This window comes from Lates calcarifer, linkage group LG18, assembly GCF_001640805.2.
Source record: "Lates calcarifer isolate ASB-BC8 linkage group LG18, TLL_Latcal_v3, whole genome shotgun sequence".
NCBI classification, from domain to species: domain Eukaryota; kingdom Metazoa; phylum Chordata; class Actinopteri; family Centropomidae; genus Lates; species Lates calcarifer.
This window is the reverse complement of record NC_066850.1, coordinates 4,687,307-4,710,929: the sequence shown is the minus strand read 5'-3', so window position 1 is coordinate 4,710,929 and position 23,623 is coordinate 4,687,307. Positions and strand designations below refer to the sequence as shown.

At 42.9% G+C, this 23,623-nt stretch overlaps 4 protein-coding genes, 1 non-coding gene and 2 pseudogenes across 5 annotated transcripts; 2 read left to right on the top strand and 5 right to left on the bottom strand.

Moving 5' to 3' along the window:
* Positions 1-637: 637 nt before the first annotated feature.
* Positions 638-1,515, bottom strand: LOC108899792 (histone H1). The gene has a single exon (XM_018700441.2). The coding sequence runs from the start codon at positions 1,300-1,302 to the stop codon at positions 688-690; it is 615 nt and encodes a 204-aa protein (XP_018555957.1). The 5' UTR covers positions 1,303-1,515; the 3' UTR covers positions 638-687.
* Positions 1,516-3,140: 1,625 nt separating this feature from the next.
* On the bottom strand, positions 3,141-3,615 carry LOC108899802 (histone H2B 1/2-like; annotated as a pseudogene).
* Positions 3,616-4,545: 930 nt separating this feature from the next.
* Positions 4,546-4,989, bottom strand: LOC108899797 (histone H2B 1/2-like; annotated as a pseudogene).
* Positions 4,990-5,920: 931 nt separating this feature from the next.
* LOC108899804 (histone H4-like) lies at positions 5,921-6,338 on the bottom strand. The gene is given in 2 exon segments (XM_018700452.2): positions 5,921-6,133; positions 6,135-6,338. Coding segments are annotated over 2 exon segments (312 nt in total). The 5' UTR covers positions 6,291-6,338; the 3' UTR covers positions 5,921-5,977.
* Positions 6,339-6,532: 194 nt separating this feature from the next.
* Positions 6,533-6,604, top strand: trnaq-cug (transfer RNA glutamine (anticodon CUG)). The gene has a single exon. It is a non-coding gene; the product is annotated as a tRNA-Gln (tRNA).
* A 629-nt stretch (positions 6,605-7,233) lies between these two features.
* LOC108899809 (FYVE, RhoGEF and PH domain-containing protein 4) lies at positions 7,234-14,617 on the top strand. The gene is made up of 16 exons (XM_018700465.2): positions 7,234-7,529; positions 9,503-9,628; positions 9,730-10,312; positions 10,426-10,900; positions 11,001-11,146; positions 11,234-11,390; positions 11,469-11,607; positions 11,708-11,766; positions 11,987-12,130; positions 12,223-12,395; positions 12,524-12,554; positions 12,661-12,744; positions 12,823-12,948; positions 13,040-13,183; positions 13,383-13,523; positions 14,094-14,617. The coding sequence occupies exons 1-16, from the start codon at positions 7,403-7,405 to the stop codon at positions 14,346-14,348; spliced, it is 2,910 nt and encodes a 969-aa protein (XP_018555981.1). The 5' UTR covers positions 7,234-7,402; the 3' UTR covers positions 14,349-14,617.
* LOC108899812 (DENN domain-containing protein 11) lies at positions 14,533-23,535 on the bottom strand. The gene is made up of 9 exons (XM_018700475.2): positions 22,643-23,535; positions 20,908-21,007; positions 20,528-20,686; positions 18,349-18,505; positions 18,096-18,234; positions 17,536-17,667; positions 17,248-17,398; positions 16,847-16,915; positions 14,533-16,576 (listed from the first exon to the last, which is right to left on the bottom strand). The coding sequence occupies exons 1-9, from the start codon at positions 23,046-23,048 to the stop codon at positions 16,381-16,383; spliced, it is 1,509 nt and encodes a 502-aa protein (XP_018555991.1). The 5' UTR covers positions 23,049-23,535; the 3' UTR covers positions 14,533-16,380.
* Positions 23,536-23,623: the final 88 nt, after the last annotated feature.

Below are 23,623 nucleotides of genomic sequence, written 5' to 3'. Positions count from 1 at the left end.
TCCAATTGTTACTGAGATTTAAAGTGTAACTGAGTAAAGTGTTTCTGAAAATAAAGCATAGAATAAATTAAGAATCATAATACTATTATGTGAAGCCACCATCTGGCTTTGTCTTATAATTTGTTTGGTCATTGTTTTGCTGTTCTATTCTGAAATATACAGATCTATTTCCTCCTGCAGAACAGTATTATCCTGATAATGACTTAGATGGTGTGGTGAAGGTTTTTTCCAACACTGTACAAACAGTGGGATTGTACGGAATCAACAAAAGTTTGAACACCTGCTGTTTGCAGTAACTTAACTTCATTTACTTCAATAGCTGCCTAAAAGTTTTGAGTTAAATCAGTTTATTCATGAAATGCTGTTTTAAGGGTTTTTCAGCTTTTGGTGAACTAGTTATTTTTTACTTTGGACAGTTTACTGGACTGTTGAAAATTGATAAATGGGGGTGATCTATTACTACTAGTATGTTGTGAAACTATATTATTGGGTCTAATAATAATTAGGGAGCAATAGTGTTGGTTGGTTTGATCAGTGTGTACACGTCTTATATTCAGAGGCAGTTTGTGTTTCTTCTTTCAATTCTTAAACTGACAACAACAAAATACCAAAAGGAAGCAGCTCTGTAGTGAAAGAGTGTGTGGCTCTTAAAAGAGCCTTTGTTTAAGATATTCAACATGTTGCAGCTCACTTCTTCTTGGGTGCTGCTTTCTTGGCTTTGGGCTTGGGTGCAGCCTTCTTGGCGGCAGCCTTCTTAGGGGCAGCGGCCTTCTTTGCCTTGGGCTTTGTAACCTTCTTGGGGCTCTTGGCGGCCTTCTTAGCGGGCTTGGCGGCCTTCTTTGGGCTCTTAGCCTGCTTCTTGGCCGCTGGCTTCTTGGGCTTCTTCGGAGACTTCTTAGCGGAAGCCGCCTTCTTGGCCGCTGCAGGTTTCTTGGCGGCGGGCTTCTTGGCTTTAGGAGCGGCTTTCTTTGCGGGCTTCTTCGCCTTGGTTTCAACCTTTTTGGCCAGTTTGAAGGAGCCGGAGGCCCCGACCCCCTTGACTTGGATTAGGGCCCCCTTGGTCACCAGGTTCTTGAGAGTAGTCCTGACACGGGCTTTGTTCTTCTCCACATCGTAGCCTCCGGCAGCCAAAGACTTCCTCAGGGCGGCTGCTGAAACGCCACTGCGCTCCTTGGATGCGCCCACAGCCTTGACGATGAGCTCCCCGAGGCTGGGACCAGTCCTCTTGGGCTTGGCGGCCTTCTTCTTGGCGGGTTTAGCCGGAGCGGCGGCTGGAGCTGCTGCTGGTGCGACTTCTGCCATTTTTTCTTTCCTTAGCTGTGTTCCTGTTCACGTTGAGACGAGAGCCAGAGTGTGAGGGAATCCGCAGCAGGAGGCGGTACTTGAACACACCGTGAGAGCCGTGGAGACTCAATCAGCCCGGAGCTCCTCCGTGCAGTCTGAACAGCGGACACTTGTGTTTTCTCCTCACCGATAAAACACTGAAAAATCGCCGTGGGAGCAGCGCTGCAGACAGACAGCGAAGGGAGCCGACAGCGACCGCGTGTCTCTTCATATTGAAGCCGGTCAGAGCTCTGAGGGTCTCTGTGTTTGGTTTGTGGAGCCTCCAAACCTCGCCTGTTCACCGCGGTAACCCGCGCTGCTCCACGGCTTTTCCTACTCACTTCTCCCCTAAAATGCTTTAAAATGCACCACAGATCCACTAAAATCGGTTTTCCCGCTGGCTCAGATGTTCCTTTAGGGACTGGGAGTAAAAACAATCATCTATTGATGATCGGTTTGTAATAAACTGAAGCTGATCTGGTGGCAGCAAACACACTGGTGATGGCCGAGGCTCGGGTCGAAGCACGGCCAGACTTTTTGTCATATTTTCAGCCAGTGCTGAAACAAACTGCTCTGAATATAACATTGACATCGTCACACTGATTAATATCACGGATTAATCAATAATGGCCTGTAAATTACTTAATTAGGTCAAACTTTACATTTAACTACGGGAGGATGAAAAGCTGATGAGGGCAGCTGCTCCAAACAAAACTAAAGAATTAAATGATATTAGATGTAAAGTTTGGGACTAGGAGGCAGACACCTTCTCCATATTTAATATGAAGCAAATGTTTCCTTTTGGACAAAGTTTATACAGTAGGCTGGCTCAGGCTCGCCTTGAACTATCCCCCAGTGTTTGATGTTAGAGGCCTAGACTGCTGGAGGAGTTCCCATGATGCACTGGACTCCTCTCTCCTCTTCTAACTTGGTTTCTGCCTCCTGTTTTCTGCAGGTATTTCTGGAGTCTGGATCTCTAATTGTAAACCACCTCCTGCCCTCATGATCCTGATCAACACACACTGCTACTATTATTGTTGTAGGTTCATAAAAAAACAGACATGTAACAGTCAAGTACTAATCCCCCCCCCCCCATTTTCTTTCTCCATCCATCAGAAAACAGAAGCCAGATGAGGCCTTGACTGACATTGTGATGGACAGTCACACAAGTATAAAATGTTGGAGGACAACTACTACACCCCAGTCCAAGTACAATGGGGAACCACCATCTCGGCTTCACACACATTTACACAACAGTAGAAAGGACACATTACAATAAATCATTAATAACAATACAACAGTTATCAATTTGAATTGCATACAAACACTAATGCACCACAGTGTTAATAAAATAAAAAAAATACAGCATATACACTTACAATGTAGCAGGTGCTAAGGTGTGAATCTCTTTTCAGTTCATTACTTCATGTAGTTACTTGATGAAGGACTCCTGCTTGCCCTCTATATTTTTTGTCACAATTTAGCATATCATTGTATGTATTATAGATACACATGTACCCATGAGTGCAGCCCTAGTTAAATTACTGCATTTCACTAACACCATTGTTTGCTGATCAGGTACCTTGGCACTTAATTACCAATTTCTGTGGTACACTGTAAATATATATTTTGTTAAAACTATCCATTATTGTTTTTACTGCATTAATATGGTTCAAGACTACTGATTGTAGTCTATGTATCTTATTGTGCTAACATGCTTCATAAGACAGTTACATTCCAAGTGTCTGCAGTGTGTTTATTATAACCTGGAGTTTAAATAATCATCATGTTTAGGAAAAGTTTGCCTTTAAAGACAGTGAGTGGCTCTTAAAAGAGCCTTTGGTTTGTTGTATTAACGCTGCAGAGCTGTTTACTTGGAGCTGGTGTACTTGGTGACAGCCTTGGTGCCCTCAGACACAGGCGTGCTTAGCGAGCTCACCGGGCAGCAGCAGGCGGACAGCGGTCTGAATCTCCCTGGAGGTGATGGTAGAGCGCTTGTTGTAGTGAGCTAGACGAGAGGCCTCGGCAGCGATGCGCTCAAAGATGTCGTTCACAAAGGAATTCATGATGCTCATAGCCTTTAGAAGAGATACCGGTGTCGGGGTGGACCTGCTTCAGCACCTTGTACACATAGATAGCATAGCTCTCCCTCCTTGGTCTTTCTCTTCTTCTTGCCGCCTTTGCCGGGAGTCTTGGTCACGGCTTTCTTTGAACCCTTCTTGGGCGCGGTCTTTGCTGGGTCAGGCATTATCTTCTCGGTATTTCACTGAGACGAATAACTCACTCTCGCCAGAGCGACGACTTTTATACAAGCGTCATGCAAAATAGACTGTGCTGTCCCCCTCCTCTGATTGGCGGAGCGGCAGGGCTCGAAACCAGCCTCTGTGATAGTTGACTGCTCACAGAATGTGCCATGTACCATTTCATGAGCATAATAAATAGCGATATGGCTTGTAATATGTATTTATATATTATGTATGATTTTCCCATGGATTTCTTCCACACACCGGCCGACTACATTTCTTTCTTTCTGTGTCCCATTGACTAAAAACATGTATATTTATATTCAACATTAAATAACATCCACTATGTATATACCCGTGGCGTAGACAACATATTTTAAACGCTTTAGATGTACACTAAACAAATTTGATAATTAGCTTTTCATTGTCTGATTAAGAAGTGAAAAAATACACATTGTATGAAAGATTTATAAAATCAGGTGTCAGACAATTTGAAGATCCATTGAAATATTGGGAAACACGAGGTAATTTAGCCTTTCCAAGCTGGAAATGGGATTTTTGTACCTCTGGCTCACGTGTCCATAATACATGCTCTTTGCCCACCACTTCACACTCAGACACTCAATTCTCACAGTTCAATTCAGAATGTGTGTATTTTACATTCTGATCTTATTAATATCTGTGCCTTCTGCTATTAACTGACTTATTCTGTCAGAAAAGATCAGAAAATTAATCTTTTCTTTGGCTGCTTTACTGAGAGCTGATGAAACTTCATTAGCAGCTGCCATCACAAGACCCATATCGACGTTTTATTAACCACATTGTAATCTGCTTGTCGTTCCAAAGTGACCTTACCCAACTTAATGGCATAATGTTATATTGCTGAAACTAAAAATCATGCTTTAAAGACCATACTTTAGGAATGTTTGCCTTTGTAGACAGAGTGGATGGCTCTTAAAAGAGCCTTTGGTTTGTTGTCATTAACGCTGCAAAGCTGTTTACTTGGAGCTGGTATACTTGGTGACAGCCTTGGTGCCCTCAGACACGGCGTGCTTAGCCAGCTCACCGGGCAGCAGCAGGCGGACAGCGGTCTGGATCTCCCTGGACGGTGATGGTGGAGCGCTTGTTGTAGTGAGCCTAGACGAGAGGCCTCACCGGCGATACGCTCAAAGATGTCGCTCACGAAGGAGTTCATGATGCTCATGGCCTTGGAAGAGATTCCAGGTATCAGGGTGGACCTGCTTCAGGACCTTGTACACGTAGATAGCATAACTCTCTCTCCTTGTCTTTCTCTTCTTCTTGCCGCCTTTTCCAGGGGCTTTGGACACGGCTTTCTTAGAGCCCTTCTTGGGGGCAGTCTTTGTTGGCTCAGGCATTTCTCTCGCTTGGAGTAGATACCAATGTGACCCAGTCGGTGAGAGCATCTACTCTTATACAGGCTGTATGCAAATACGACTGTGTGGTCCCCCTCCCCTGATTGGTCGAGCTGTCCGCGTGGTAACTTTCTTCGCCCAGTTAGGCGCCAAATTGTGAACAGAGAAAAGAAACAAAAGAGACGGTTAAATCAGTAACAACTATTCACAGTTGCATAATTGGTACGTGTTGGGAACTCTCATGAAGAAAAACTAATTTAAACATATGTTAATATTAATATTCCTGTTAAACAGGAAATGAAAAAAAGGTTTTAATTATTTGGAACAAAGTTTGTAGTGGGAGGAAAACTGGGAATATACATAAAATTAAAATTCAAATGATGGGACAACAAAGACTGATGATAAATATAAGCTAGAGTTAACATCGGCATTGTAAGCAGAGAAAAGAAACAAAAGAGACGGTTAAATCTGTAACAACATTCACAGTCGCATTATCCATTTCGATCATTTGTAGTGGGCGAAACTGGGAACATAAAATTTAAGAATGAGATTGACTACAAAAATAAGGTTAATGGCGTCAAATAACGTTATCCTACCCAAGCATACCTTCACATCAAACATTTTCCCTCCAGTAAACACAATGAAAACCAAATTTGGGACAAAACCAGAGAAGTGACTAAAGATTTAATTAATAAAAGTAGAATGGTAGTAGAGCTGTGTCCAGTCAAAAGTAGCCGCTTGAGTGTTTGTGTCATTGTGTGTCCAGCAATATCTATCGAGTAAGGTTTATCAATGAGTATTAGAGCGGTCTAGTGGGTAATCTGTTGGTAAACGTTAAGTGAGAGCTTTAGCTTGATAGTTACCTGTGTATGATTGATATATAAAACATCACCAAATTAGACTAAATAATGTCTTATCTGTTAACTTTAACACCCAAGGTCATACTGTATTGAAACGTTAAAGGAAAAGAGCTCTTCATGACTTGGTGGGTGGCTCTTAAAAGAGCCGTTGTGTTGTTGTGAGATGAACTAACAGGATTTAACCTCCGAAGCCGTACAGAGTGCGGCCCTGTCTTTTCAGAGCGTACACCACATCCATGGCGGTCACGGTCTTCCTCTTAGCGTGCTCAGTGTAGGTGACGGCGTCACGGATCACGTTCTCCAGGAACACCTTGAGCACACCGCGAGTCTCCTCAGTAGATAAGACCAGAGATACGCTTTACTCCGCCACGACGAGCCAGACGGCGGATGGCGGGTTTGGTGATTCCCTGGATGTTATCACGGAGAACTTTACGGTGACGCTTGGCGCCTCCTTTTCCGAGTCCTTTGCCTCCTTTTCCTCTTCCGCTCATTTTCAGTCTCCAGTGGTGCTTTACTGAATGGCGCTCAGAGCGGCAATTCTCAGCTATTCAAACCCTGTCTGAGGACCTGATAGAAGACAGTGGACATTTCTTCTGTGAATTTAATGCTGAACTTTATGGCGCATTAGCGCCACCACCTGAACCAGCGCATGAGTCAGGCACAGCAGGCATTCTATAAAAAGCAACAAGCCCATAGGCCCATAGCTTGTCATAATACCTATGTAAACTGTACTGGTTCCATGGTGTAATGGTTAGCACTCTGGACTCTGAATCCAGCGATCCGAGTTCAAATCTCGGTGGGACCTGATTTTGAAACGAGTCTCTCATGGTATCTGACAATGACTACTATTATTCTGAAAGCACTGGGACTTACAGGATGTAAGAATATGTTCAATGAAATCAGTTAATCGAGGTTTAGCTCTCAACTTGTATTTCCAGTGGCAGAATAGATATCATAAGTGAGAAAAGTTATTGACCCCCAAAGAATAAACATTATGAATTTCTTTATAAATCAAAGTGTACTTTTGCGAGAACTCGAGAAAGTTTTAACTTATATATATATAGTATATCTTTTCTCAACCTTCAGTTTGTGTGTTTTTTTGTTTTTCCTTTAAGTCCCCTCCCGGACTCCTTACTATTACGATCGCCAAGTTAAGTCCTGTGACTGCCTCTCTGATAAAGAAAAACGTTCAGCTTTTGGTAAGAAGCTGATTCAGACTAGATGGAAAGATTCTGGCTATTTGCACTGAAGCACTGTTGACACGTAAATTACTCACATCTTGTCAAAGTCCCATTGATTTTCGAGATTACATCTTTACATACAGACCGTTGTCTCGACCATAGACTGTATATAAACACGTCAGAGGTGCGTGTGTGCCGGTTGCTGATTGGTCAAATTTATCAAGGGGCGTGTCTAAATTCATATCAGGGGCGGGGCTTATCAAACAGCTGTAGAGAGATTAGTAGCAGTGATTGAGCACGTGAAGTCTTGGACCGTGGAGTCTTAGTGGTCTCTGGCATCTCGCTCTCTCCCTGTAAGTTTGTTTTGTGGTGTTTTGGGTTGACAGAGGGCTGAAGTTAGAACTGGCTGTTTCTCTGAAACGATGTTTGACCTAAAGAAGAGAAACAGTCTGACTCTGAACTGCAGCCGGGAGACGGAGGAGTTCAGACGAGTGGCGGTCAGACGGAAGGTCAAAGGTGCTGTGGTGGACTGCAGTGCGCCACATACAGGTGAGCTACCTTTCACTAAGAAGAACAATTTTTAGTTAAATGCACATGGATGATACATTTTCTGGCTTTTAAAGAACTAACCACGTAAAGTTAAAGTACAAAATATCCAACATGGCTACATAGCCAATGCAAAACTGTAATGGAAGATAACTATTAAACCTAATTATATAAATGTATATGATGCCACAAGTGGTCATTATTCTCAGTGGATAGGCCAGTTGTCATTTTTTGTGTGTAATTTGTAGTGGTCATAGTGGAAACAGTGGCCCAGTACAGTTCCCAGTTTATTAGCTGCACCTAGCTTAAATTATGGCAGTCCAATATAACAGCCCTGCAATAAATACCTACCTTCATAAAGGTTATAATGTTCAGTTATTTGTCAAATATACTTGGAAAAGGTGTTGATAATTGGAACACTAAATATTAGAAATATTCTGTGAGAATATTGGAGTAGTTTTGGCTCAAACTAGCCTGTAACAGGGTGACCAGGGCAGTGGGTAAGGGCATTAAACATTCCTCATTGTGTTTGGCTTACATCACTAAATGCTATTTTAGCTGAGTTCCCCTTCTTAGCTTGTGAATGTGATGCCTTTGTATGCACTGATGAAAATCTCTTTCCCCTGATTCAGCATGGACTTTGCCTGTGTGTCTTGAGACCGGTATTTGTCAATTCCTCACACATAAACACACACAAAGCCTCTCTGTTCCTCCCACTGAGGCAGAACTATCTGTTTAGATTTGAGAAGTGTGCCTGCTCCAATGGTACTGTTAGATGCAGGATTCAACAGTACTGTCCATCTATCCAACCTATGTGATGCAAATTATTCTTTGGTTTGTTGTAAGAAACACACTGACAGAAACAAAAAGTGACTTTTCAGCACAAAGTTCTCATTTTTAAAATGAAAATAACACTGATACAGTTGCAGTAGGGGTGTTAAATGTGGAATACATTTGATCTGTGTGTAGTGCCTTTCTGAACCACTTTTAAAAAGATACTTGAAAAATTTAAAGGGATAGTTTGACTCATATCCACTTTCTACATATTAAATTTTGTTTGTTTAATCTGTGCAAAAATCAAGATACAAAAACAGCATTTTTTTCAGTGTATTGTCTGGGAACATTAACGTTTAACTAGCAGAGACCTATAGCTCTAGCATTAAAACTACTCAGTGAGAGTAATAAAACAGAATCAGTTTAGATGCTGAAGTGCTGAATGTCGTCTCTCAGTTGCCAGTAACTTGTAAGACTGGAAAAGGTTGTACTCCATGAAGAAAAAAACAGAAGTGAGAAAGCAGAAGTATTGTGCTATTGAGAAAGTAGTCTTCAGCCTGCTCCACATGATCAACAAATCTGTCACACTTCAGCAAAAGCCAGGAGTGAACTGGAGAGCTTTACTTTCTTATACATGTAACAGATAATCTTGCATAAGTCTGGATATATACAGCAGGTAAGAAAAGAAACGCTTACATAACTTTGAAGTTGTAAGTTGTTGTTGTGAAGTGAAGGTGTCCTGTCACACAGTTGCTATTCAGATTTCTAAAAGTAATGAGATAGGAATAAATAGGGCAATGTGTGTAGTTTGTGTGTAGAGCCTTTAAATACAAAACTTGGTAAAATGGCTGGATATATGTGCAGCAGTCACACGTTTGTAACATGTTATGATGGAAAACAGTCAACACTAAAACATGGTCATGAGATTTTTTTCTATGTGCATGTAATATACTTGTCAGTTGAGGGTTCAAGAGGAACAAGACCTCTGAATCATACCCTCAACTTGGTTTGAATTGAATAAATATTGTTTGTGGTTTCCCAGGACTCAGCAAAAAGGTCTGTAGTCAAGCTCTGATGAACCCAAATAAGCTGATATTTAGTGTTTAAATATTTCACCCAGTGTAACTGTGATTAATCCTCAGTAAAGAATGAAAAAAGTACAGTATATGGTTCATATAGTAACCGCTTATTTGTTTTAATAGTGAGCAGTGGAGTATGTGGCTCGTACAGCTGTGGCCATGCCTGTGACAGGGTCTGTGGATCAGAACCAGCTTCCAAGAAAGACAACGAAACAGGTCCAGCTAAAAGATCTCCTTTCAAACCACAAGGTCAGCTCATGTCCAGTAGCCTATATATACATAACCTGAACAAAAAATACTATCCATGCTAATTCTTAAATAAACCAATCATACGGTTTATCTCTTTGCAGTGCCTCCTAAACCAGCTCACCTCCAGAGTCCTGTGAGGACCAGACAAGAACAAGCCTACAGTCCCTCTACAGGAAAATCACCACCCCAACGAGTCAACCACACAGAGGAAGATCAGAGTCCTAACAGAAGTTATGGACTTCCTGTCTCCTGTGTCAGCCCAGCACAGGTTTGCCTAAGCCCCTCTAGTTCTGTTAGAGGAGGAGGAGGGAGCTTTGTTTTGAATGGAGTATCTGGAGCACACATCAGCCCTGCCAGGCATGCTCAGGGGAGTCCAAATCTTTCAAACAGTCCAGTTTTAGGATCTCCAAGCCCAGGCAAAAGAGGTATTCAGAGCTGTAGCCCATTTAGGGAAGGAGTGCACAGTCCTGCTAAGTTGTCTCCAAGAAACCATAGCCCTCTCGCAGGAAAGCTGCGGACCCCCAGTCCTGTTCAGGGGAGAACAGGGAGTTACAGCCCAGCCAAGAACTCAAAATCCTGGCTAGGGCTGCACAGAATCCCAAACCACAAGATGGAAGGAGAAGAGAAGACAACAGGGAAATCTTTGAGTGTACCTGACTTGATAATTTTCTTGGATGAGAGCAGGTGGGACTTAAATTGTATCTCAGTACCTTCCTGTGTCATGCACAACATTTAGAATCCAATTATTTCTGAATATTAGTTCAGTTTTCAATCATGAATACACTTTATTTCTGCAGGAATCCCACTGAAAAGGTTGAGCGCTCTCCCCTGAAACCACTGCAATCACCCAACTGCTATGGGCCTGCCATCACCATCAAAGCACCAGTTAACCATAGACTCAATCACACCACAAATGAAGCTCATCTGTCAAGCAATGGCACAGAGCATTCTCCAGGACAAATTAATGGCATAGTGCATGAGAATGAACGGCCAGTCGTAAACGGGAAGGGAATAAATGATAAAGTGGAACGAGGCAAAATACTCACAGGGTATGGCTCCAAGTTTTCCTGCCAGTGGAATGAGGCTACTCCAGAAGATGGGAGGATTCACAAGGAGTTTATAGGCAAACACAATGAAGAGGACATGAAGAAGGAGGGAGGAGGGAGTGAGCCAAAAGATGAAGAGAACACAGAGCAGAAATTGTATAAGATAGCCAATGAACTCCTGCAGACAGAGAGGGCGTACGTGGCTCGCCTCCACCTGCTGGACCAGGTCAGTGTGGCTGCAGCTGAAATCTGGTTATTGCTCGTGATGGATAGAACATTTCTAGTTCAGTGAATGTAAAACTAATGAGCGTGACTCCCACTCACAGGTGTTCTGCTCGCGGCTAACAGAAGAGGCAGGTCGAGGCTCATTTCCTCCTGAGGTGATAAGAAACATTTTCTCCAACATTTCCTCTATCTACTCCTTCCACAGCCAGTTCCTGCTGCCTGACCTGGAAACCTGCATCAGCCACTGGTGGGTGTTCATGTCTCAAACATTCAGGACATTCTCTGTTAGAGCAGACTCTTACACCGTTTACCTCCCCACCTCCACCAAATCTAGGTGTGAGAGGCCAGGCCTGGGTAATGTCCTGCTGCAGCACGCACCCTTCATGAGGATGTACGCCGACTACGTCAGGAACTTTGACCAGGCTGTGGAGCTGGTGAGGACCTGGACTGAGCGCTCCTCTGCTTTCAGAAACATCATCCAGGACATACAGGTGAGCAGGTTAAACCTCAGTTCTTACTTCTACAAGGGGGTCAGAGCAGGATGTGATGTATGTATCATCCTCTGTTAGAGTCAGGAGGTGTGCGGCAGCCTGACCCTGCAGCACCACATGCTGGAGCCGGTTCAGAGGGTCCCACGTTATGAAATGCTGCTGAGGGATTATCTAAAGAAACTGCCTGTGGATAGCCCAGATTATGAGCTTGCTCACAGTAAGTGTAGTGATATCTCCATCATGTGTTTTTTCCACTACATCTCATAAAGTGCCTGTCTGTCTCTGGAAGCTCATCATGTCTTTGTCTCATCTCCCAGAATCCTTGCAGACTATTTCCATGGCAGCCACTCACTCAAACAGCGCCATCCACAAAGCTGTACGTTACCATAACATACCACATCATTTACCATTGTTCTAAGTAAGATTTTATCATCTTGCTACAAAATATTATGGGATTATATAAACAAAAGTGATCCTAATATCACGGTTTTCTTTGAAATGTCAGTTGTGGAAACAGTGATTGTTTAACAGCTGTGACTGTGTCCATACCTGCATATGTGTGACAGTGTTTTCTCACCATGTTTCTTTGCTTTTAGGAGAGCCTGAAGCGTCTGCTGGAAATCTACGAGATGGTCGGAGAGGAGGAAGTAGTCAATCCTACAAACGAGTTTCTCAGGGAAGGTCGTTTGCTCAAGCTCGCCGCCAGGAACACATCCGCCATGGAGAGACACCTGTTCCTGGTTAGAATACATACACGCATATCTGCCAGTCTGGTTTACTTTTCTTTTACCTCAGTCACAGGATTATCTTAAACTGCACCTTTTCTACACAGTTCAACAACTTCCTGCTGTGCTGCACTCCCAAGTTTAGCCTAGTCGGGCAGCGTTTTACTGTTCGGTGCAGGATCGGAGTGGATGGCATGCAGGTGCAGCAGACCACCAACGAAGACCACCCATACACCTTTCAGGTCTCAGGGAAGGAGAGGACTCTGGAGCTTCAGGCCAGGTGTGTTTGTTAAGTTACTGTCACCTGTGTACACATGTTTTAAACTTCAGCATAATGTACATTCAATGCATTAACCTGATTTTCACTTTAAATGTAATTAATTGTTTTGTTTTCTTCTTTTCTTAAAGCTCTGAACAAGACCGAGATGAGTGGATAAAGGTACCAGGGTCGTTTTATTTTATGTTTGATGCTGCATTTTAAATATTCAATTGTGTCCTCCATTATTTTTTTTTTCTAAAGCAAGTCTGATCTGTCTTATATCCAGGTGATTGAGGAAGCCATTGATGTGTTTCAGAAGAAAAATGAATCCTTCAAATTGGCTTCTAAGGAGCTGAATGTAGAAGACCCAGTAAGTTTTATTTAATCTGTTCAGAAAATACTGTATGACTATAAAACATCCCAGCTGTGACATGCCTGTGTTTTCCAGACAGAGGAACTTGGCCGACGAGCCCCCCGCTGGATCAGGGACAACGAGGTGACTGTGTGTATGAAATGCCAGGAGCCTTTCAACGCACTGACGAGAAGACGACATCACTGCCGAGCCTGCGGCTGCGTGAGTGACCAGCGGCTTTGTACTGTAAACACCATAAATACTCATTTTAACCAAAGGACAGTTCAGCAGTGGTGGTTTCTCTGCTTCTCAGGTGGTGTGTTGGAAGTGTTCAGACAACAAAGTGGCTCTAGAGTACGATGGAAACAAGCTGAATAAAGTGTGTAAAGCCTGCTACTCCATCCTGACCAGTCGGAGAGAGGACAGGGTGGAAGGCAAGAAGAGAAGAATGCTGGAGGTGAGTTATGACAAGGGTTTAGTAATCAGTAAATATACCCTTAAATTATTACTGTTGTACAACAAAGGCATTAGAAGATATACCAACTAAACACACTTTGTTTTAAGCTGACAATAATTTTGTCTTTTTAGAATCACAAAATGCAACGTAACAAGAATTAAAGTCTTAGGCATTCTCTTTTTTATGTTTTGTTTCCCAGTCTGAGGCATCTCCAGCAACTAGTGATGTTGTAATGAGTAGTTTCCTGCAGTACGGCGACAACCCCAAGACCTATCAACGAGTGTGGTCCGTTATCACAAGGACTGAGCCACCGGTTCTCTCCCTGTATGCTGATCCACAGGTAGGGATCTCTGGTTAGAACATGTCACGCAGATGTTGCCACAGTCACTCCTCTTGAGTGGCAAACATGCAAAACATCAGTCAGCATCTGCTGTCCTGCACTCACATGGAGAAAAAGGGAAACGCTGCTAAAACTGTGAAGAGCTATTGTGCAATCAGCTGCACAAACAGATTCTGAAAGAAATGGAGGAGAGGTAAACATGTTGCTGCAGTCTTTTTTTTACAAACCTTACCACTGACAACCAAAATATTCATTGAAATCCTCATGATTCTGTCCAGCAAAAACACTCCTGCTTTAAATCTGGATCAGGCATCTACATCTGTATTCACTGTTTCTCCTCATTTATTAACATTAATACACCACTGGCTGACTGGTCTGTTTGTTACTCAAAGGTGTTATAATGTGGAAAAACACCACTGCTTCTCCTCTATTAGAAAGGAGAGCACACTTTTCTGTTGCTGTCATATAAAACAAAAAACCCCAGCACAGATGAAGAGAAATGTAGTTTTTGTTGCCCTAGCAAAGCCTCAATCTTTGCATCCACCTCCTCTCCCTTTCCTACATCTCCAGGATATGAAGCAGCTGTCTAGTGTACCTCTGACGGGCTGCAGCGTGGAGGAGCTGCAGGGTCAGCCATGTTTCTGTTTAGGTCAGTCCAAAACCACCCACACTTTCTCCTGCGACAGTCCGCAGCTGAAACAGCGCTGGTTGACTGTTCTGAAAGTTGCTGTGACAGGCAGGATGCCAGCGTCTCACACACTGACCGACTCTGACGTTATCATCATTGGCTCCAGATGCGGCATTAATGGTAACGTCAGTGACTGAAGTGTCTCTAGTGGCGAGGAATTTATCATCTATGGCAACAAGGAGAACCACTCCTGAATGTTTAGGGCACTGAGGACGAACATACAACAACGGACAAAACAAGTTCACTGATGTTAAAGACAACATCTCTGAACTATATATTTTAAATGAATGAAATCTAGATGTGGAATTCAAAAAGTGAGTATTGTTTTTTCTTTACAAATGGCTGTGCACTTTATTTCTGAAATGGTTTACAGTAAAATAAATAAAGTGAAAGTGTTTTAACATGAGTTGGACTATCCCTTCAACTACAAGGATGTTTGCTCTGTACAGGTTTTTCTAAGGTGCCCTATGATGAGGCGTGAAAATAAGCTTACAGTGGACAGCTGAACACATGATTGGATGAGGATTTCAGTGATACACAAAGGCTCAATGGGATCATAATCGTCTTATAAAACACATTCAGCTGATCCCGTTTCTTCACAGATTATTACAGCAATTGAATATTTACACTCAAAGAATATTTACAGCTAAACAACATGAACAGCCTAAATGAAAAAAGAATAAATAAAAAATGAAATGCATGAGAATAATCACTGTTAAACATATAATGACTTGGGATGCACTCTACCACAAACTATCTTGTATGTAGCATGTACTGTACACAGCACACAGCATGACAAAAGCACCAGATTAGCTTACTGTATGGCATGTTTCTGTCAGAAAGAGGGGGAAAAAAACCTTCTCGGATACAAATCAACACCACAGCTGACTTGAAGAGATGTTACTTGAATTATTTTTTCTTCTACAGCACAAGTATATTCATGTGCCAATGATTTAATGATGGTTAGTCTAAAGGAATTTCTCCTGAACACTGACCTAAGAATTGTTCAGCTAAACCTGATCTATGTTTGCAGGCTGAGATCCCACACAGGGGAAATATTTCTGAAAGCTGCATTAATACATTTTTTTTATATTAACATAGACTCATGTCAGAGTGCATTTCTAAATGCCTTTGCCTGTTGGACATCATTAAAAAAATACGATTTGGTTTCAGCACAGGCAAAAAAGATTCACTTTCAGCCTTGACATTAAAGGACCAATGTGTGGGATTTAAGAGGATCTACTGGCAGAATTGGAATATAATACTCAGAATTATTTTTCATTAGTGTATAATTCTCCTAAACTAAGGATTGATGTGTTTTTGTTAGCTTAAAATTAGCCCTTCATATCTACATAGTTCCTCTTCCACAGAGCCCACCATGTTGCACTGCCATGTTGTTGTCGGTTGCAATCTGCAACCTCACCACTAGATGCCACTAAATCCTACACACTGGTCCCTGGAAATACTGGATAGGCCAAATCCATCAACTGGTCATTTTCTTCTTAAACAGCAATGGTTACAGACATGGCTCTTGAAGGACGAAGGCGGTTTGACCTGCTGTAATGACACATTTCAAGAAAGGAGGCCCTGATTTGGATATATAGGCTTAAAATGGGATGTTTGAATCCAGCACTTGATACAAGAATAGCAACACTGGCAGAAAGTCAGAGCCCATATCACACAAACACTGACACATTGTACACAAAGGAAAAAGAAAAATGATTATTTACAGAAAGGCTACCTCTTTTTCACTTCCATACATTAATCATTTGTAAATGTTTTGTTCTCTGAAAATCTCCAAACCACTAACTTCATGTCATTGTACGTTCCTCGAGAAGACTTGTTCCTGCTGTGGAGTGAAAAATCCATTTCAGTGGTGAGTTTTGACCCCAATGATCACACAGAACTGTCCACATTACTCATGACAGTTGACTGTTATTGTTGCTTTTGCCGGCAGGCTGCAAGGAAGAAGACGCACAGTGAACAAAAGGAGGACATAGGGATGTACAACAAAAAAAGGTCATACCAGAGAAATTTCTGGAGGCTCAAACAGTCCTGAAGACTCCAAGAAGCCAGTAGTGCAGCACACAGAGTTGGCTCAAGGCAAATCAACTCCTTTTTAAAAACCAGCAGTGATGAAAAGCTGAAAAGCTAGTCATCTGTTGTCTTTCAGCTGCAGCACAGCTGCTCTGACACCAGCAGGGTGTCGTAGCCATAGATCTCCAGCAGGTGGAGCAGGAAGAGCCTGTCTCCATGAGGATCCAGACCCATGGCTCTCACGCTTTCCTGCGTCAAAGTGGGATCGGGGCTTCCTGCCACCTCGCTCAGGGTCTGGAAAATTCGGTTGTTCTGCTCCAGGAAAAACCTGGAAAAGTTAAGAGTGAGAAAGCAGGTGAGTCACTTTCTGTATTTGGTTTATTTTTTAAACAATTTTGTTTGTTTTTTCCATTATCCAATCCCCAAAACCTGTCTCTATGCCGAAGAGTAGCAGCAATAACATGAATAATACAAATGTGAGATTTTATTGTGAGATTTAATTTTAAGTTTGCAAGTCACAAAAAGAACAAGTTATTTCAAGTGGTTAATCAGCAGTTACCGCTCCACTGGCTGGTGAAATGAATCATGTTGTACTTACAGAATAAAGAGATCCTCTTCACTGGACACACAGTCTCCATTCTCCTCCTGGGAGTACAGCAACATCTGCCTACAGACACACACTTTATTTTTAGCTGTCCTTTATAAAGCCACAGGATAGAGAGCACGATTTCACTGAAATTTTGGTGTAAACCTGTGAGGCTGTACTGTGAGCTAAATGGATAAAATTTTGACCTGATAATGGCACTGTCAAAAAATGTCTTGATATTTCAGTTTAGACAGAGTCATCAGCCATTTACTACTTTAAGAATCCAGGAATTCCTAGTGAAGAAGTAAATCTTTAGACAAAGGTCTGTAGTTTTATAGCCAGATATATTTCAGTCACCTTAGCCTAATTTCTTACACTCTAACTTGAAGCAGTAGTCCTGTTGCTGTACCTACCTCTGCTCTGTGAGTTTGCGATATTTCTCCCGGTCTGCAGCACTGAGGCGGAGCAGAGGCTTCAGGCCGTCTCTGTAGGTTTTTACATTCTGATTGTCTACATACACATCGTAGAGATCCTTCTTCTCCTCAAAGATCTTTTCAGTAGTACCTAAACGTACAAAAACACACAGGATCAGTAAAATTTGAGATGCTGGAGATGCTGGTCAAGCGGTCCTCAAGCAGCTAGCCTGAGTCCTTTTACAGTGAGTCTCACAGATGCTAAGCAGGTTTCGAGCATCCACTTACATGCTACATAGGAGAGCTCGTTCTCCAGGGCACTGATATCGGCCACATTAACATAGAAGAAGGGGCGGAATTCAGGCACAGCTGCGCTGACCCCAGGGATGGAGATGTTTGCCAGGCAACAGCAGCAGTAGACTGAAAGGGGGTGGAGGGTGAAATTAGAAAAATGATGCATGAGTGTGGGAGAGAAGAGAGAGAGGAACACAGGATGTGAATGTGTGCACGATGTGTGGGCTGTCCCACACTGATACAGCTGGAGAGGAACTGCGTGTACTGTACGCTCATGTGCAATCCCCAGACTCACTTTTTTCTGAATGAATTTAAAACACTGTGTAACATTTTAGTAAATTAAAAACACAAACGCCAAGCTAATTGTTTCCACCTGTTTCCAGTCTTTATGCTAAGCTAAGCTAACTATCCTCTGTCTCCACCTTCACATGAACGGACAGACATGAGAGTGGTATCAATCTTCTCGTCTCACTCTAGGCAAGAAAGAAAATATGTGTAATTCCCAAAATGTCAAACAATTCCTTTAATCTTGAGAATACATCCACGTCTCTCACCCCTGTAACAGACCACACCCACAGGAGGAGGGGAGAAGATGAGGATGCGTCTGCGGAGGAGAGCCAGTTTCCACAGCACCATGATCTGCTCCCCGAAGAAGCGGATGAACTGGGACATACAGCCTGCCGGGTGGGTGATCTGGTCCACAGATATTCACACACACAAGGTTATTGAGTCATAGAGGGTAAGACACACTTGAGTCAGAGACACCAGCTGGTGTAGTTGAAATCAAGATAGAAAAAATCCTCCTACCTTCATCTCAGGGTGCATGCTGTGGTTGATGGCAGCACCCCAGGCACTGGCTGGACATGCAGTAACAATGCAATCTCCACCAGGAGGCAGGATTGCTCTCTTGTCCTCATAGAAGGCCTCTAGAGGAGAGTAATGGCCTGGGGACTGGAGCTGGAGCCTGGGGCAAGGACGACAAAATATCATCCAAAGAAACATCCATAAAAATCTTAACCTCAGTTTGTTTTCATTGTCCCATCAAGTCAAATCCTCCCAACCAAAACCACTCTAATAATTCCCAGTACAGTTTGAATAAAAGAACATGGATACAAACAATAAACTAAAAGTGCACGGTGTGCTGCACGCACTGTACACAGATCACAGCTTCAGAGGAAACCACGAACCTGACAGAAAATCCACTTTCACAGACGCACTTCATTTGAAAAGGGGACAACTAATCTGGCAAATTAATACTTTGATCAGTATATGCATTTATGTATGCTAATCTGTCCAGCAGCTGAGCACTACTGTGCACAAGGCAACCACTGTCTTTTGATATATAATCGTACCTTAATTTCTCCCCATAATAAATGCTCAAAATTTTCACAAATCATCACAAGGAGCCGTTTAGATTCTAAAATGGAGGAATAAAATGTGGACTGCGTGTGGTTAACACTTACTGATTAATGCAGATAGTGTTTAGTGAAACAGATGATCGGTTGCAGGCCTTTGTTATACAAAAGAATATATCTGTAGCTTGGAAACAATCATTTACAGCAGACTAGACAGACCTGAACTCCCATCCAGTAAAAAAACAGCAATAGGGTAAAAAGATAAGAAGAAAAGGAGTAGAAAAAAAAGTTGCTTCAGGAGTCTTACATGATAACTAATCAAATCATAACTTATCCCATACACAGGGACTAAGATTTTTTCTAAAATATCCTGTATAACATAACTCAAACTCTCAATCTCTTTCACATTAGTCCGCTAGGCAGGGACTGCGTTCAGGCATCAGTACAAAACACAGCAAAATGTGCACAAACTTTACTATGACACATCTCCATTTATCATATTTATCATTCCTATCCTTGTTAGGATGATTAGCATTTCTCTGTAACAAGCTCTGTTAGCTGCAAAGGTCAGGAGAAGACAAATAACAAGAAGAGAGGGAAGGAGAGGAAGAGGGGAAAATGGGGAAAGAATCTATAAATTCCTTAATATCTTAATCACCTCATGACCAACAGAGAGCCCTTTATACAAGAAACAGACGACTGCCGTGACAGTCAGCAGATGGGGAATCTGGAGCAAGCTACGAGGGGAATGATGAGTGAGGAGCATGACCGCTGCATGACTGGAGGCTAGGAGAGGTCTGAGTGTGGGAATTTTGGAGGGGGGGAGAGAGGAGGAATCAGGGGGAAAGCAGAGAGAGAAGAAAGAGGGAGTGAATATAAAGAGGGCTGTGTTCAAAGGGCCGCTGAGGAGGAAGTGTAACACTGAAGCACACAGGCCTGTCCCCACCAGCAACACTTCCATTATTTTTTGACCCCATTAACGCTTTAATTAATGGGGTAAAATCAAATTAAAGATAATGGAAGTGTTGCTGGAGGAGCTCAAGATTGTTGGAGAGAGAAAACAGGAGTTACACAGAGTGTGTGAAAGTTGTCTTTTTGAGTTGTGAGAAAAGAAAGAGGAAGAGGAACTGCTCACCAGCAGTTCACAGAGGCTGTTTGACACATGTGATGCATCTTACAGTGGGACTCACGATAAGAATGTGTTTTTGATATGATGTAGAGCAAAGCATTGAGTAATCAGAAGTTAGCTTTTGAGTACAATGTTGTGTTGCTGTTTAAGTAGAAAAGTGACAAATTAAATCAACTGACCAAGATTTTGTCATGTTTGTTTCTCAAATGTGAAGATTTGCTGCTCCGTTTAAACGTAATATTTTTTTACTTTCAATCTTAATTTTTAGCCCAACATGATGAAAAGTCCATAAAAAACATCTGTGAATATCTACAACTGAATGAGATCTGGGCAAAGAAGAAGCTCATGTTACGTGACTGAAAAGCTCCAGAACAGTTATTAAATTGTTCTGTTGTAAACATTAGCTGAGGTTATTCAGTAACAGATACATAAATATAAGATAAATACAAAGTCCAGCTGAGCATTTGAAGCTCCAAAAGTAAAACAAACCGGCTCCTCTTACCTGACCTGGTGTTCCAGGAAGCTCATGTAGCGGTAGAGTAGGGTGTAGGAAGGAGACAAGATCCCCACCGACTTCATCCTCGCCCCCCTCTCCACCGTGCTGTCCACCGCCATGTTGGCAAAGCAGGCGAGGCCAAAGTAGGAGCCCTTCCGGAAGTAGCTGTGGATGCAGGGGAGAGAGAGGAGAGAGGAGAGACAGACGAAGCCATGAGTCAAGAAAAAAGACACTGCCAGATGGCTGTGCCTCTTCTTTTTTGTTTTTTTGTTTTTTGCCAGGCAACACTTTGTGTCGCTCTGTCCTGCCAGGAAAGAGACATGGGGCCGCATCCTAATACTCACAATGATCCTGCTCCACTTGGTTGCATACATACACACACTTACATGAAGTCTGTGGTGACTCGGTGGGAGCCGCTGGCGATGGCTTTGAACTCCACTCCGTCCAGGTCCATGTCTTTGGGCAGACACCACTCCAGCATGTTTCCTGCCACACACACACACAAGATAATAATAATAAAACACACATGCAGGCTGACAAACACTGATACAGGAACAGACGGTAAATACATCATCACCATTTCATATCATGTTCATGAAACAACAGTGAGGCGGTCTGACTGGATTCTTTGGAATTCATTATGTGTTGGTTGAGCGGTGACGCTCGAGCAGCAGCTGAGCAAATACGACCTGATAGGAGCAGGGACGCAGAGAAGGTGACTCAGCCTGGGTGGTTTTCAATCTAATCATTAGCTACACACCTCACTCACTGAAGTTCCTGCAGAACTACAGGTATACCAGTCATCAAATTAAGACTGCAGCTTGGTATCATCCACTGAGACTCCTGCAGCTGAGCAAGATGCTCTATCGCAGATTTGACAGCTGTTATTGACTTTAAGGATTTAGCTTCAAGTATCACACAGTGCTAAGTACCTGTGAAAGGTGTTTGCTGTACAGACAGAACATTCAACAGTCACTGCTGGGTAAGAGATGGGTTGAGGTATTTTTAGAAACTCAGGATGATTTGCTTTGATCTGTGATGTATCGTGGCTCCGGATGCTAAAGACTGAAGTCTGTAAGAAATGAACTTTCTGTCAGCTTTATAAAACATCATTATACTGTGGTGCGATGCTAAAATTAGCCCTAATCCTATTCTAATGAATCCTCTACCTGTTCTAGTGCAGTAGGCCTATAGACAAAAAAAATTAAGCCTTATTTAATAGCTTCAAAAGATGAACTATGGGGCTTCGGGTTGCTGACCTCACATCTCCAGTTCAAATCTGACGGTAGCTTCCCTGCAGAAAAAGAAATAAAACCGAAAACAAGATAGAGCATGGATGGACTGCAAAATACTTTACCAACACCTGTTTTTGTTAGCGTTTTAGGGCAGATTGCTCCTTTAAATGAGCAGTAATAGCATTTACTGTGTGTAATAAGTGAGTAAAAAGCGGATTTTACATGCATTTGCACCACAGTCATGATATGATTTGTTGTGAGGCCTCTCCTGAAAATCCCCTGTCAGCCTGTGTGACCTGGTGCTAGTTAGTGGTGGTGTATTTATGACATTATCACTGAAGCATCACCCTCATCTCCTGCTCTCATCTCAATCAGTCAGTCTGCAGAATCAAAGGACCCAGTTCCACCTTGCAGAGCATCGCTTGTGCTGCACTCAAGTCAGGATTTCTCTACCATTTTGAAACATCAAATCCTACAATTCCTAAAATGTATGTAACCTGATTTGGGCTCCTCCTGTCTTTCCATCTGCTCCGTCATTAAAAATGTATAGGTCGACTCTGCAGAAACCAGCAGCTGATTGATTCCCATCATAACATCCTGACAGATTCTGACATGTTCTGTAGTTAGGTCACAGAGGATGACAAGGCATTTAATGGTGTCTCCAAACTTATGGCCAGGTCAGGAAAAGCCACACCTGTAGGAGAAAGGTCTGCAGACTTGGTATAAACACGCGCTGATCATTCAGGGCGTCAAATCAGACGAGGAAGGCTTCATCTATTTCCCTCCTTCCCAGCTTATAAACATAATCTTTTCCTTTTCATCATTTAACATTTTGAATTTCTGTAATATAGCATTATTAAACCATGTTGCATAATTTATGCCCCACCTGATCTGGTGTTGAATGTAACCACAAAAACCGACACAATCTGGTCCTTTTCCTCCCATTTCACCATCCTGTCCTCCAGCGACACTTCCCTCGGTCCTGAATCCGAAAGATGCTCCTCCTTGTCGGGACGCAGCCCTTCATCCGTGCCCTCCGGGGTGCTGGAGGTCGCGGGCGGAGTGCTGCAGCCGTCTGCGTTGGAGACAGACCTGCTACTCGGAGTGGGACCCCCCGGACCGCTGCTCCACCCAAACCCTGGCGCGGAGCATCCTAATGTGGTACGGCCATTGGAGGGGCTCGACAGTCGGTCCTTAACGTGAGCTGCCGCCGGTGCCGCACCGCCGGGCTTCTCCGCGGACGGAACCTCCTCCCAGTCCAGCAGAGGGGCTCGGTCCGACCGCTCCACCATCCTGTCGGCGGTCCCGCCTCGTCAGTCTCACCGCGGATTGTAAATGATGTCTCAGCCGACAGGCACCAGGTCCATCCGTGGATAATCACACCTCAGAACAATTCCCGCATTGTGAAGTTATTCCAAACTGCTCAAAAGGGTTGAATTTAGCCTCAAATTTGTGTTTTGTGCAGCAGCTTTCACATCTAGCCAGATATCTTTCTTGTCTGAGGTGATCATAAATTTGATGCTGTTGAGAGAAGGCAACTCCTTCGTCTAATGTGAGTCGCATTCAAAACAACTCACCAGCTACTGTCACATTCTCTTTACTAAGAACAGCTGTGGAACGTTTGAGAACATGAATTCATTTTGGCTTTTTGAATGTACCCCGCACCACAGCGTCGGGATGAATCGTTTTTGCCCGAGCCACACTTTCGCTAAAAAAAAATACGTTTTTATAAGATACTACACCAACGAATCATGTGTAAAAAAATCTCAAATATTATTTATATGTCGAGTGTGTTGTTTAAGATATTTTAAACTTGTGCTGTACGTCGCTTTTAGTCTATTTTATAGTTAAAGGCGCCATTTTGAAT